Here is a 15,861-nt window from a genome sequence, read left to right as displayed (position 1 = left end):
TCATTAAGATTCAATGAAATTTCCTGTATTAAATGTGATTTATAACGTGGCCTTTTTAATTGTATGACAGTTCTTTAGCATATTACAGATTAAACTTTCAGGTTTTCTTCCCAGAGAGAAATCATGACACAACAGAAACAAAAAAAAAAAAGCTCTCACATTTATAAATTCATGTTTAAATCAGTCGGACAATCTTTAAAGTACGTGTACGCTTACAGAAATACACCTGCAGTGGAGCAGCTCTTCGTACTCATAACAGACATGCTCGTAAAATCAAAGCCAGCTACCCAAAAAGAATATCATTTCATAAATCATATATTTTGGCTTTGGTTTTCTTTGTACTATGATTCTGTAGAAAAGTAGAGAATGAATTTGTGGATTCAACTAGATTCAAGATATGATGTTTGATAAAATCTGCTATTATAACTCTCTATACAGGTAATAAATAGAAATTTTTATGGATAATTTAATCTATTCTCAAATGATGACATCTGGAAAACAAACAAACAAACACGCCCATTAAGTGCTGTTGAACTCTGTCTATGTACAGTTTGCGAGCAGATTTTGCAGACAAACACCATTTTGAGGGGAAGAAGGCACAGTGATGACTGACTGAGGAACCTTGAATGAAAGTAGTCATCACAGGTTCTGTATCTTGGCAACGAGGCGATATCTTTCACACTCACACACACACACACACACACTTACACATACTTTCACTCATGCATACAAATCAGCTTGGACGCTTCCAGAGAACTCATCTGGTTCATTTCATCTCACTCTGGCTCATCTTCATTCACTGGGAGCTAAAAAAAAAAACACAAAAAGGAGAGAAAACATGTCAGGATGGCACAGATGTCGTTGTATGGACTGAGTGACGACATGTTGATACTGCAGCACTCACCTGGTTCCTCCTCTTTATTGGGCTCTTCTGCATTTTCTGGTCAGAAGGAAAGAAAAATGTATAGATGTAAACAACAAATATAATCATATTTACAGGGTCAGTTCATCCAAATTATGGGGCAAAAAATGTATTTTCTCACTATCTCGAAGATAGTTTTGATTTAATTTGTCCAAGTTTTGACAAATTTTTGTCTCTGCTTCAGTACTGCTCTTTCTAGACACTGTGAACAGTTTTCAGAGGGACTTTTTAGACTTTTTAGTCTGTGGAAAGTAGTTGCAATGAGAACTGCTCACAGCAAAGTGAGCATTGTTTCTGCAGAGACACAATACCATTGAATTATTTTAAATGCATTATTTCAACGTTGTGAGCACCACAAACTAAATTTTATTCGCCTCTGTTGTATTGAGGCTGTTTTTGTTGTTGTGCTGAAGATTTTGACTCAGCTTGCACAGAAAATCCAGGACACTTAATGTTCCCTCCAGCAGAAACATTAATTATTTAGCCTATAACACATTTTAATCCAAATGTGTAAAATCACATCATTGACAAAAAAGGAAAAACATGGATTTCCATTCAATCACATTTATCATGACTGCTCAGACTTGTGATCCCAAACTCTGACCACTGACTGCTCCAGAACGGGATGAGCACGCTGCTACTGTGACACTCGATCCTCTCTCTCCATTGGCTGTGAAACAGAGGCAGGGAGGCTGAGCGGTGCCTGACATCGTTCGTCGCCAGTGGAAGCCCTATATGTGTTGGCGTGCTCTAGTTTCTCTGTGGACTCAGATTGCATCTTAATGAGACCGCAGTGACAATAAAGTGTTGGAAACACACACACACACAGTGTAGGGGGCGTCCAAACAAGGCCGTGGTCAAGCTTGAACTGAATGTGAGTCAAGCTAGACACCAAAGAGGGTCAGGATCAAGTGGAGACGAAAGTCAAGCAGAGTACTGACTGTCTTGTGTCTATGTCACATTATGGATGATTGCTGAATACTGTAAAGGCACAAATGATTGCATTAGGTGCATAATGCAATATAAATCTTTTCTTGGGGACTGTGGGTACTTTTTTTCTGGATATTTTTCCTGGATTCCTCCAAGTAAAATCTACAAATCTGAATATTTATCTAAAATCACTTTAACACAGTTATTCTGTACCTAATTATTTGTCTCCACTATCCTTCTGTATGTGCTGCTACTTTATGCAGCAGTTCAAAAATGACGCTGCTGCAGTAGATTTACTGTACGTTAATGAACTTAACAAGGAAATGTGAGCATAAACCCTCTTTATAAATAAAGAGTTTCGAAAAGAGCTGAACAGTTTTGAAACCAGTATATATTTATGTCATGAAGCAGGGGTGATACCTGCACAGAATGACTGTCAAAATACACATTTCCCATTTAATGTGAGAGTTTACGGATTAAGCAATATCACAGCTATGGTATAGGTAGACCATGACGACAGCCATCTGAAGATGAGGAGGAAGTAACTTTTCCGTTGAATACGTCCACAGTGTCATGGCTTCACTACCTTGTCCGTCTTTACTTTAATGGTCTTCGCTACAGGAGTGGACACTTTGCATCAGACATCAGAGGAAAATGAAGAGCTGACCTCATGAACCTGATGGCTGCCAGTCATTTGCATCATGAAGCAGTAAGTGAGCTGATAGCAGTGAATGTAGTGTTGAACTCACACAACTCCCTGTTGAGAACCTCCATGTACAGATAATCATTTTAAGTCAAGCATGCAGAGAGATTATCACCGAGCAGACCTGCAGTCGCTCTCAAGTGTCTCTTGATGTCAGTTCATCATGTTTTAACCTTATAAGTATCCTGACTACTGCTTGGCATCTATTCACCTGTCCAGTGTTTGTGCTGTTCCTTAACAACAGAGCTGTCTTTGCTAAACAAACTGTAATGCAATAGCTTCCAGTCAATAGTTGATTATGAGTCATGCAAATGTGTTTTTTTACTTTCAATACGTATGAATCATAAAGTTAGACAGAAGAAATTCATTGTTTTTCTTATGACTTCTCAAAATCAGGAGCTGATCCTTGGCCGCCAGCTTAAAAATTATAAATCACACTTGCTCAGGCATCTGAAATGTATGTTACTTCAGCAAAACTGTGACATCAAGTCAATCCTTTATAATACTTTTCGCCTCAACATACAGCAATTACTGACCAACTGACTGATCAAGCATGAGTCTGTGCCACCACATTTCATATATCTTGCATGTTCACACTGCCAGAAGGAAGAACATACTCGAAATATGTTTTCAATCACCGCTGTGGAAACCCCGTCAATAAAAACACTCCTGTCAGTCCAAACAAGCATACAGATTAAAATCAAACTATGAATGTTTGTAGCATAATTCATTTATTCATTGTAACCTGATTAAGTAAACTCAACCAATACCTCAAGTGTCAAGACACATCCTTAAATACTAACTAAATAATTGGATGTGTGACTTATAAACACATTCCTCTGGCCACCCCGGTGAGTTCATTAAAGGACAAAGTAATGTCTGCGTGTTGTTGGATACCGCCTGGTTACCAATATCACAGTGGGACTGGGGAGGGTCTAGGGAAAGACGGAAGGGACAATATGTACAGCGCCTGGGCGCTGTGGCAGCCCGTGTTCATTGAGTCACTATGCAGGAGGCGAAGCGCTGCTCAGGTTACTGCTGGTTAATAGAAACAATTGTACATTTTGTCTAAGGTTAATAAGTTCTCTGTGCCTCGCAGGGGAACAGAAATAATGAGACTATTGTTTCCTACCGATTGTGGTAATAGCTTTAAATGACCTGTTTCACAGATATGTATAAAGACGTCAAGAGAAAATCCTCTAACCTGCTCAGTGTTTTAATCCTTGAGGCTCAAATACCTCCATGTGCTTTATAGAAAAAGGCAAGTTGATGGTTGATGATGCACATGCACACACAGGTATGCAGCTCCATCAACTTTATAACTTTGATAAGTGCTCAGTCAGATACAAGACTGTCACTGGTCACTGTGATGGGAGATTGAAAAAGTGTCATTTGCATTGAAAATAAAGGATGTAGTGAAAATGAATACATGCTTAGAGCCTTGCACGGGCTCAGCTGACGGCTTGAAACTGCTCATTTTGCAGAGACAAAGTGGAGTTGATCAGGTGAGGATGCTCAGCAGAATTAATGCAAAACTGAATCCAAAGTTGATGTTTGTCTGCAGCTCACAGTTTACCAAAATGTATGTTGAAATGGTCTTCCAACTGTGAATGAATATCTCTTAATGGCCAAATATTTTACATACTGGGAATGAAATTAAGCAAATGTCAATGACCTGTCACAGTGCTGTTTTTTTGTTGTTTTTTTTTTACTTCAACCCACCTGTCTCTGCAGCTGCAGGATCTGAGGAGGCCTCTGCTTCCTCAGGTTTAGCCGCCTCTGCACTGTCGGCATCAGGCTTGGACTCCTCCCCTTCTGCCTTTGCCTCTTCAGGTGGACTGTCAGCATCAGGCTTGGACTCCTCCCCTTCTGCCTTTGCCTCTGCAGGCGGACTGTCTGCAGCAGACTTGGATTCCTCCGCTGCTGCTGGAGCTGCAGATGATGCAGCTGCAGCATCTACAGGTTTAGCGTCGCTTCCATGGGCAGGTGTCTTGTCCTCAGCTGCTTTGCCATTCTTGTGAGCCTCCCCTGTCAGGAACAAATGAATTAACATGATGTTGTTATCTAAACAGTTAAAACAGATGGTAAATTCAGTCAGATTTCCTGACAATTTGGTAAATCCACTAAAAACTAGGACACATGACAAAAATGTATAAAAAGGTGTTTCATTTTGTAAGACTTTTGTAAAAACACATGAGGTAATGCTGCTGTTCATACAGTTGAGATTAATCAGACAAAAACATGACCATGTTTATGGTAGAGACAAGATAAGAGATAAGTTCTTAACCTACATTAACAGTTTCTCACATGACACAGTATGACACTCAGGTCAAGGGTCAAGTTTAGTGTTAAAATTACGTACCAGGGTCACCTCTCATTTCTCTGATGATATTATTTAACTATCTATGAATGTGTGACAGTTTGGAGCATCAGTTCTGTGCTCTTGGTTTTCCCCTGCTTTAGTTTACTTTACATTTGTGGCATCGGTGTGATACTGTAGTTTACTTAATACAGAATCACTGAGATTAAAGGGCCCCTATTTAAGGCCCTGCTATTTATCGCACTTCCATTAAGTTAGGGGACTCACAAGATACAGATTAAATACATGATGCAGCAAAGATAAGATATACTCTGACATTAAATCTCCAGTATGGGTGAAGCTCCAAAAAGGCTGGATCCTACATTTCATGTAATGCAACTGGACAGAAGATCCTCCAAATCCACAGACGACATTATGGAGTGTTTTCACAGGCTGAGTATTACTGCTGATGAATAAACTGAACTTCATTTATAAAATCCATAATTTAATCCACAGCCAGTTTATAACTAATATTATTATGGGTGCCATACAACACCAAAAACTGTTTTTATACACTATCCAGGCAACTTTTGGAGTACTTAGACTGTAACTCTGGAGCCAGTAAGGATGTATAGCGTGCATGTGGCAAAAACACGACCACATATCAGAAAAAAATTGGAAAATAATGAAAATACTTGTATCTTGTGTTGAATTGAAAGTGTGTCCAAACTTTTGAGTGGTACTGTAAATGTTTGATTGTTTGAGAATGAAGCTAGTGTGAAAAATCTCATGCAGACAAAATGACTTCCAACACCCAAAGATTAAACTCCAGTCTCTGATCACTGGACCATGTAGCGACAAATGAAGAAAAGCATCAGGAACGTGAGCAATTTCCTAAAAACAGAATTGTACTTGATCGACTGTTTCTCCATTTCTCAAAATATGAAAAGAATACATCACACTGCTGCTAATTGATAAACATCATGATGTGGAAACTAAAAAAATAACATAATGAGACCACAGTTAACATGTGATTGAAACCACAAAAAAGTTAATGATTATGTGGATTGTTGTTAACAAATATTAACAGCATCCTACCGCACAGTTTACTGCTCTGTGATCAGGATTGTGTGTTTAGGGATATTATGTATCACTTCCTTGTAGACCTTTCTTTTTCTGAAGATTTGCATCGCAGCTATTTGCATGAGCTACATAAGTCTTAACTACTGACCTTCTGTGTTCTCGGAGTTCCTTGAACTGCAGCTAATAATCAATAAAGTGCTGCTTGAAACAAAAGTAATGTCATTGAGAAACCTGAGATCTTTTACAAAATGGGGAAACTTTGCATGATATTTGTTATATTGCTTGGTAAATAAAGCTTTTAAGACTGTCTATAAGTTCAAAAACATTGTGTTAAATACTTGTGATGCTGTGATCAATAAACAGAGATAAAGGCTGCTGACTACAGATTGACACGCTTGTCTTTAAGTGAATAAACCTCAGGTTAAAAAATGTCATCTTCCTTTCCTGGTAGTGACACGTGAGCATCCGGCGAAGGACATAAATGCAAAAATAAGAAAACATTCAAATTTCCATCTGACCTCTAAGTTGACGATAACAGCAACAGCTCGCTGATAAACCTGAAAAGAGACTTTCAAGAGAAGTCTGAAGCTCTTCTATCATCAGCTGACAAAAGTGATGTGATAATTAAGAGTTGTGGGGGAAGCAATTTTTTTTTTGCTTGTCCCTTCTGCAGAAAGGTCAGAGGTCAGGGTCAGCTGCAAGAAATGAGCTTAAACACACACATGGCTGTTTCTGAGCTCACTACATCACCGAAGTTGTATGAATTTCAGCTTACTTTGTGTGTTTATGTGTTTCTATGCATGTGTTTCCATATATTCATGGTGCTGCTCAGTGTGTAAATCCCTTTAATGATTGCAAAGACAGAATAAGACCGAAAGAGAAACTTGCTCAGAGGTCATCCCACTAAGTGAATCTTTTACCAGTTTTCCCGCCTTCTTAATCTCTGAGTTGTGTGAAATAATGCTTTGGCTGACACTACTGTGCAGCAAACAAATTAAAAAGGTGACAAGAGAAGATAGAGTCATTTCCTCCAAGAGGTGTCCTGTTAACCAAATGAGAGTTCCTGCTCTTAACACTGAAACATGCAAACACAAGATCCAGTGTTGGTCTTTTACCCCGAAACTTGTGCTAGTTTGCACCACAGCAGGGCCATCTCTGACCCGCTACAACAAAGGATTGTCTAAAAGCGGCTTCTCCATTTCCTATTGAAACCGTAGACTGTTACCAAATCTGCTTTCATGCCAGTGTCTCTCTCAGGGAGGACGGAGCCAGGAACCACTGTTAAACAACGATGATAAACTCTCCTCATGCCGCACTCTGGAGCTCTGGCTTAATAAATATAAACACACAAGATACCAAGAGAAATATATGCTGTCCTTGTGATCAATGCTCACTAATGTAGACTTAAATGGATGATGCACCTCTGTATAGAGACGGCAGTGAACTTCCATGTTGGCATCAACATGTTAAGAGGCTATTTATAGTATCTAGTAACAGTCTAGGTGATCTTATTATAGCAAATTGATATTTCCACATATTTAACAGACATTAACATCTCTAAAGTGAAGCTGTGGATAATGCATGGGTCAGTGACTTACAGCTGCAGAAATTAGATAAGACAATTTTCATACTATGCAAAAACTGTAAAAGTTATTTTACATGCAAATTTATCTACATTATGTCAAAAATAATGTTTGGATAAGACAATATCCTTTCCAATGCACTGTTGACAACGCAGCATTATTTTCAGTAAAAAATTCATATAATAGACTATTTATAAAATACAATGCATGCAATTAATGCTACCCAGCTGCACATACAAAACATAGGTTATTTGTATATTGCACATATCTCATAAACATTTTGTCATATTATGATTTTTTTGGCTCACCTGTAGTGCTGGCTCCGTTGCTTTCCTCGGGTTTAACACTGGGTCTAATCGTATCTACCGCTGAAGTTTGGGAACTGGTGGAGCATCCCATCCTGCCCTGTGCACAAAGAGGACTGGGTGGTTATCTTCAGAGTTAAGAGGTGAGGAGCAGCTGCCCTGATGACGTCGTGCATATATATATATAAATATCGTCGTCTCTGTAAATGGAGAGGACTCAAAACTATGGGGAGTGAAACCCCTGAAGGAGTAAAAAAAAAAAAAAAAAAAAAAAAGAGACGGACCGGTAGTTAAATTCCTCTAGTCTCGTGCGTAATTGCGCATCATGGATTTTCCTCCCCACAAAAATGTGCGCAGGTTGTTGTTGTGTTGCGGCTTCTTCAAGTCTCTAAACAAGTTTGACACGCAGGTGAAATGTTGGCTTTTAATTGTGTACTGTAACTTAGGCTGTATCCAGGAGGCTGGCACAGGAACAAAAATACATTATTCAGTCAGTGTGCAGAGGCCACCTATTGGGGCGGGGAAAGTGAATCAGTTGTAGGACGCAACGAAGACCTACAATAAACTGCCGATGTGCCCTTGAAGAAACATCTTAACGTTGAGTTGTTGAACTGTAGCGGCGCAATTTCCGGTTACAGAGTGCAAACTATCATTCAACTGCAGGGACGTGCAGAGGATGTTAGAGGAGCAGGAACTCAAATTCATATAAGGAGATTTTTGCAAATAATTACTGGAATAACTACTGTTAAAGAGATATTAAAATGTAGGCTATGCATTTAAAACAAACCCGTGAGTGAGGTTGGTTCAAACGCTGCTACATGATGGTTAATTAATAATAAATGCAAAGAATTTAAGTGTATTTCAGTAAATTTTCCTCACATGTTAACCAGCCGAACTCTTATCAATCCCTCTAGCTGCCTCTCTCACCTCCATATTAGTCTCTCATCACCTCTCCATAGAAGGCGTGATTGCTTCAGTGATAACGGGCAATAAAATATGCTGATATTATATGACTAAGATACTATTACTGTGTGCCAACAAATTAGCTTAATATAATCAGGTGAATCACCTGTTCAGTGCCAGAGGTTTTGACATATTTAATTCATTAATGTAACCTAACTAGTCATTGAAAAATATTGAATTTCCAAAAGGAAAGTCAGAAAACACAACATATGAATCAAAATGAACATGTATTTATACTAAAGTTATACAAAAGTGACCACAAAAGATTTAGAAGCGAGTAGTTTTTCAAGATTTACAATTATACTTTAGTTCACTTTCACATATCAGCCCCCAGATATTGTCTCCCATCATTATATCCGATGATTCATATGTTGTTTCTTCTGACTTGATGTTAATGAAAATGTGCAAATTTGCCCGTTTTCCCATTGGAAATAAGTATATTTCAAAATATCACTGTCCAGGTCATTTTTGGAGTGAAGTCAGGTAATTTGCAATAAAGCAACATCCAACAACCATTTCTGGTGTCATACCTTCATTATTTTAGCTGCAGTTCTTTTATTCCTTGCTAGTTCCCGCCCATCCTAGTTATCTCAGACCAATCAAAATGATTGTTTCATGTAAAGGACATTTGTAGTGTAGCAAAAATGCAACAACATGTTTTGTACTTGGCTGCTAATATCTAAAGAGCCCAAGATGCAAAACTGTATTTGTCCCATTTTACCTGATGTCCCACATTACCTTTTTAAAAAGATCTTTACTGAAATTCAGAACCAAATAACAATTACATATATAGTACATACATACAGTACATCTTGTTTTCCACGGTTTTAAACATAGATTACTCCAGAGCCCCTAAAGTCTCAAAAGGTGGTATTTTTTATCTTGTGCACACAACTTATTATCTTGTAGGAACAAGTTATTATCTGAAAAAATACCACCTTTTGGGACTTTAGGGGTTCTGTAAGAAACATAGCAAATTGACTATTCAAATAAAGCGATGAACGCCGCCATGTTTCTAACATACTTGAGAAATCAACAAACTATTAAAAGGTATAAACCCAACTTACCCCCTAGGTCTTCAATGCATAGGCCTATCATGCCTTTACTGTACAGATATTAACCTGTTCCCACAAGATAATAACTTGTGCGCACAAGATAAAAAAAATACCACCTTTGGGGACTTTAGGAGCTCCGTACAACACCTATAATCATCTGTATCAGGCATAAACAATTAGGAAATAACACACGGAACAAACATTGTGTTATTTAGTGTAATGGGTGGTGCACACTCCGGAGCAGCAGGAGGCGGTAAAGCTCCCAACACGCCGGTTGTCCACCGCCAGGAGGCAGATAGCCGCGCAATGCACGCTGGTACTTCCTTTCTCTCCGTGGCCATATTGGAGTAAACTCACAGTAAGATCAGCTCCGAGTTTTTTGTATTTAAAATCATCGGGATTTGTGTATTTGAGGGTTTTGTTTGTATCCAGAGGTTAACGACAGTCTTCTGCTTCCCTCCTGTCGCTTGCAGGTTGGCCGGTCCGGACTAAACCGCAAAAATGGTGGCCGCAAAGAAAACGGTGAGTGCGGTCGGCTCGGGCCGCGATGCACGCGCTGCTAAGGGGGCCAGGCTTCACGTGGAGACTCATGTCTGCCAGGCCCTCTTCATCTCTCCTTATATTTCTTATTCTGTTTGCGATTAATATTAAATGTAGCTGCAGTTATTGTAGTTAGACACGGCCGATGTCTGTTAATGTGTCAAACGACGCTGAAGTCCGCTTCTAGTTGCCGGTTAAAGGGAAAAGTCAGAGGAAGCAAATGATGATATTTAGCAGCTGGTTCTTCGTTTTTGCACCATTTACACTCATGAACAGTGTTAGACATCGTAGCAAAAAGCCTAAACGCTGTTTAAATCCTCTTTTAAATGTGTGAAACCATCTATTTTGCTTACGAAAACTGAAAAAAATGGCGATTCCACTGTTTTTTTCCCTCCTCCACCCAGACCACATTAGAGCAGATCCAGATCAAAAACCAATACACTTAGACTTGTAATCTAATTGATTGTAAAGCAAATCTGGACAAGGTTATTATTAAGATTTTACAAGTTTAAGTACAGTGGTTTTTGATCTGGATCTGGTCTAATTTGGGCAGGAAGGGGGCAAAGCAGTGAAATTGCACTTTTTTCTGTTTTCATAAGCTAATTAAAGGTTTTACGAATCTGTAAGTTGATCTTAATGAGTCTCTGTAGTCTCCTTGTTAATATAGTCCAGATTCAATAAGTCTTAGTTTAGTGGGTTTTGATCTGGACCTGGTCAAAAAGCAGTGAAATCGCCCTTTTTTCAGTTTTCATAAGCTAAATAAAGGTTTCACACATCTGAAAGTGGGTTTAAACAGTATTAAGGCTTTTTGCTACGATGTCTAAACACTCCTTCATAAGTGTAAGTGGTGCAAAAATTGAGAATCAGCATCTATATATCATATATGCTTCCCTTAACATTACCCTTAATCCTGAAACTTCTAACAACGTACGTTAAAAACAGATTTGATGTGCTAAGCTCCTTATGCCCACTTTCAAAATGTTAATGGTAGATATTGAGTGTAACTTACATTGTCGGGGCAAAAGATGTAAGTTATTATCAGCAGTGTAGTTTCTTTGCTGCCACTGACTTGACTCTATCTGTGTGTATTTAGAAAAAGTCTATGGAGTCCATCAACTCCCGACTCCAGCTGGTGATGAAGAGTGGGAAATACGTCCTGGGCTACAAGCAGTCCCAGAAGATGATCCGTCAGGGAAAAGCCAAGCTGGTCATCCTGGCCAACAACTGCCCTGCTCTCAGGTATAGTGGTGGGGTTTGATGCATGAAGCTGCAGTTATTTTATTTATTTATTTATTTTATATCAGTATTTAGTGTTAGTGGTCAAGCAATACAGGGTCATTAATGTCATTTGTTGATGGCTGGTCTGCACTATCAGGGCTGTATTGAAGATAATAAGGCTGAACATTCAAGAGGCTGTGTAGGTTTTTGTTGCTGTAATCATCCCTCTTGTTAAAACTGGCTAATATGAAGCTTCAGCCGTCTGAATAAGTCAAATCAAGTAGATATTTTTCAACGTTGCAGGTTACTAATTATGCTTTATTTCAAATACATTCTTGTAAAGCCCCTTGTTTAATTAAACAGGAAGGTGAACCAGACATTTGACATTGATCAACTCATGAAAAACTAATCAAAGCTGATGTGGCACAACTTGGCTCTGGTTTATCCATGTTGCCATAGTGACCAAATCTCAAATACCACTTAAAAATTAAATTTTTGATAGTGTTGTGTAGTCAGCTGGAATTCACTTTGTGCAAATAACAGATCAGGATTCTGAGTGAGAGTAAATCATCAATATAACATTAAATTATTTCATGTTTTATTTTATTTCTTGGCAAACATGTCACACTGTTTAAACTGATTATTTTAGATAATAAAGTCCTCTTAACTAATTTAACCGTTTTAAAACAAGGTGCTTAGAGCTTCAAGTGTAGCACGACTAGTCAACACCTTTTTTGAGGCATTTTTCTGCCTCTTCCTGTGTCCTTTGTCAACTTAATCATGTTTGTGCGACTACCTGCTACCTTCACTCACATTTTTTTCTGTCTTCCCTGTCCAGGAAATCTGAGATCGAGTACTACGCCATGCTGGCCAAGACTGGTGTCCACCACTACAGTGGAAACAACATTGAGCTTGGCACAGCCTGCGGTAAATACTACAGGGTGTGCACACTGGCGATCATTGACCCTGGTGAGTATCCGCCTTGGTGTTGGACTCCTTCTAATGTAAAGTTGATCTCCAAGCTTTTCCTTTTTAATGCTACAGACACCGAGCTTGTTCTTTGGCTCAGACAAGAATATTTAATGGACTAATTGGAGGTTTCTGATGGTGGACATTAGCCTGGAGGGAGAGTCCATGATGGAATACAACATCTTTGTGTGTTTTCAGATGGTTGATTGTCTTTTTATTGCTCTGGATACCTTAAAAATGCCAGTGCACTACTGCACGGTGGAACCTGTTTGCATAGACTAGTAATGTAGTATTTGTTACATGTGCTGTTGCTTCAAATGTTTTTAGCTGGATGTGATGTAACCTGAGCTAATATCCATGCATCAGTGTCTCTACTGGAGCTCAACCTCATGTCAAAACATCATAAATAACACAAATGCACACAAAATCAAGTCATCAGGGTTAAATTCAGCCAACAAATGACTCAAAACGTCTCTGAATTGGTCTTAATGTTCACATTTAAGACTAGATGGGGGAACTGTACTTAGATTGAGCTTTGTTCAAACTGTTGGTGTATATTTTGTTACTTCCTGCCACTTTTGTTCAGTTTCTTGTGCCTGTTGGACCGGCTGAACTTAAGACTAGTGGTTCACTAGATGAAAGCTTGTCAGGGTACTCAGTCCTGTCTGATCAGTTCACGAATGCTCCGTTGGTGACATTTACATGTTTGTGGGGGGTATTTAAAGATTTATCTGTCCTGTGCTTGAGGATATGACTTTGATGTCTTGGTACTGAGTGTTTGGAAGTTTCTTTTTATTTTGATCCACTGACTCTTTGTTTATCTTTTCTCTTCAGGCGATTCTGACATCATCAGGAGCATGCCAGATCAGCAGCAGCCACCTCAGTAGAGCTGTCCCCCACCCCGTTGTTATAAATAAAGTCGGTGTTAACAATACATGCTGCTGGCTTTTCCTTTCTTTTAAATCAACCTGCCTGTCATGACATGGTGTTAGTCCTGCAAGTGTCCACAAGAGAGCAGCACTGTCCTCTTTTGGTTTTTCTCAGATGAGGTGACCAACACTCACACTTCAGTAATACTTTCCACCTCCTTCTGTGTTGAAGGATTTCCTCTCGTCTCCACTGAGCTGTTTATAGTATCACACCGTCAACAGAGTTACGCCACAGAAACAATTCTGTAGGTCAAATTGTAAACAGGCTTACTTCAGAGACTTGTGTAACAAAGCATAACAGGGTTATCAGTTTCTGTGTAAACCATCATGATCCACTCAACTGACCGCTTATCAGCCTGTTGATGTCAAAATTACGCAACTGCTGGTCTTTGAGAATTTTTTTTTTTTTTTTCTCACTTACATAAACCTCACAAATGACCGTCTGCTGCATTAGCTGCAGCCTGGTGACTGTAATAGAGTACGGACGTGCTGCTTTCAGAGGCATTAAAGGCTTTACGGGGGCGATGGCTGCCGCTGTCACACATATTGTTGATGTTCTGCGACTTGTAGGAGAAGCCAAGAATGAAGTGGTTGGCGGGTTAATTTATTTTCAGCCACATGCCTGAGAAAAGTCTCAATGAAAAGTTTTGTTCACAGAGGAAGCAACACAACATGCTGATGATCCATGTGACACTCGTATTTTACACATACTATGGTTGAGTTTGTATAATTAAAGTGTATAATTCACTTTAAATAGAGATTAAAGTTCTCAGGCATCATGCCTGATTTGAAGCACAGAGCAGTTTTAAATTAATTTAATACTTAATACAATACGTTGTACATATTTCCTCCTGGAACAACTTCTCATGCTCACAAATCTTTTCTTGCTTTAATCCCTAATAGTCTTTTCATTTGATTTTAAGAAGCATAAATTTAATTTCCTGCTTCCAAATTTTTAATATGTGCATCAATAAGTAATCAAACAGCAAAATGTTCTATGCACAGTACTACCGTATGACTTTCTGAATTTATATCAACTTTTACTTCATTAACCAAGCTGGAAACGGCTCCATACTTCAACATTTAAGAGTCAAATTTGGCTTCTCCAGATGGTAGTTGGACTCAGTTTAAAAAGGAATCGTGTTAAAACTACTTAAAGATGTTTTTGGAAGAGTACTGACACCCATCTGTACACATTTACTCGTGAAATAACACAATGTTTCTTTTAGATCTTTACCGATTAATCCACTAGGAAGCAACATGTCTCCATTTGTAACAAAGGTGAAGAATTTCCACTTCAAACTCTCAGGTTGCATTTGGAGCTGCATCAATTACAAGAATGTTACAACCACTACAGCAGCACTTGCGCAACAGAAGAACATGCTGGTCTGCTGGCTTGAGGGCCTACGTGTGGATTGGAAAGCATGACGGAGGACCTGCCAACCCAAGTGATCGTGGTTACATATATAACTTCAGAGGTGGATAAATGGAAAGATTAATTTACCCTTGAGGCAGCGGTGTGTTCTCATGTAGCTCTGAGATCACAGTGTAGCTACAAACCTGCTCTGTTGCTGCTGCTGGTGGAGGCTGACTGCCTTGCTGAAGGGCAGCTTGGTAGTGTAGGTGGAGATAAAGTAGATTAAGCCTTTCATTTGCAGCTGCTGATGGACGTCCAGTCTGCGCTGGCTGAGTCCTTTATGGCTGCCTGAGCAGTAGCAGCTCCATCAGTGACACTAAAAAGAAGCAAACTAGTATGCAAGATATATAAACACTGATAAACACTGTTTATGCTCCATAAAAACAACTGAATATGAGGTAATGTCCACTCAAGGTCCACTTACTCTGGGGCCATCTGGGGCTCTTGACTGTATCACACTCAACATTTAAAGCCAACATGGATGAAATGTGGTCATCTAAGTCTCTGAAAGAAAGACAATAACCTCCGAGCCACATAACAACTATTACGTTTTCTTGTGACCTCAGTTGTCAGTTTTATTGGCTAAACATGTTTGGACACATGAGGACTTTGCTAAAACAAGTACAGCAGGCTATCAATAATAAGTAGACTTAAAGATATAGCTGTTATATGCAGGCAAGTAGGTGAAAAAAATAGAATAAAATCATAAAAAGTGCTTATTGTATGGTGTTATAAATTACTTCATGTGCATACATCGGGTTATGTTTATGCATTTAGATACACACATTTTTATCCTGTCTAACCTATGTGAATTTATTTGTAACATTTTGTACATGTTTATATTGCACAATTTTAATATAAATGTAATGTAATATATGTGATTTACTGTATATGATCAGTACATGAACCAGTAATGTCTGACTCCAACCTGTCAGATTACATTTA

At 38.9% G+C, this 15,861-nt stretch overlaps 2 protein-coding genes across 4 annotated transcripts; one reads left to right on the top strand and one right to left on the bottom strand.

Annotated features, from left to right (window-relative positions):
• Positions 1 to 54: 54 nt before the first annotated feature.
• On the bottom strand, positions 55 to 10,083 carry LOC121913660 (brain acid soluble protein 1 homolog). Of its 3 annotated transcripts, none has more exons than XM_042436384.1 (5): positions 9,856 to 10,083; positions 7,829 to 7,925; positions 4,278 to 4,583; positions 905 to 940; positions 55 to 806 (listed from the first exon to the last, which is right to left on the bottom strand). In XM_042436384.1, exons 2-5 carry the CDS (start codon positions 7,917 to 7,919, stop codon positions 793 to 795), a joined length of 447 nt encoding a protein of 148 aa, XP_042292318.1. In that variant the 5' UTR covers positions 7,920 to 7,925; positions 9,856 to 10,083; the 3' UTR covers positions 55 to 792. The 3 variants fall into 3 exon arrangements, with proteins under 3 accessions (XP_042292318.1, XP_042292319.1, XP_042292317.1); XM_042436385.1 differs by lacking the exon at positions 9,856 to 10,083 and adding an exon at positions 8,110 to 8,374; XM_042436383.1 differs by lacking the exon at positions 9,856 to 10,083 and having other exon boundaries at positions 7,829 to 8,036.
• Positions 10,084 to 10,143: 60 nt separating this feature from the next.
• On the top strand, positions 10,144 to 13,504 carry rpl30 (ribosomal protein L30). The gene is made up of 5 exons (XM_042436388.1): positions 10,144 to 10,201; positions 10,317 to 10,365; positions 11,477 to 11,622; positions 12,440 to 12,570; positions 13,405 to 13,504. The coding sequence occupies exons 2-5, from the start codon at positions 10,345 to 10,347 to the stop codon at positions 13,455 to 13,457; spliced, it is 351 nt and encodes a 116-aa protein (XP_042292322.1). The 5' UTR covers positions 10,144 to 10,201; positions 10,317 to 10,344; the 3' UTR covers positions 13,458 to 13,504.
• Positions 13,505 to 15,861: the final 2,357 nt, after the last annotated feature.

The sequence above is a fragment of the Thunnus maccoyii genome, chromosome 15 (assembly GCF_910596095.1).
Source record: "Thunnus maccoyii chromosome 15, fThuMac1.1, whole genome shotgun sequence".
NCBI lineage: Eukaryota > Metazoa > Chordata > Actinopteri > Scombriformes > Scombridae > Thunnus > Thunnus maccoyii.
Note: the sequence above shows the minus strand (reverse complement) of the source record. Positions and strands in the feature narration are given on the sequence as shown.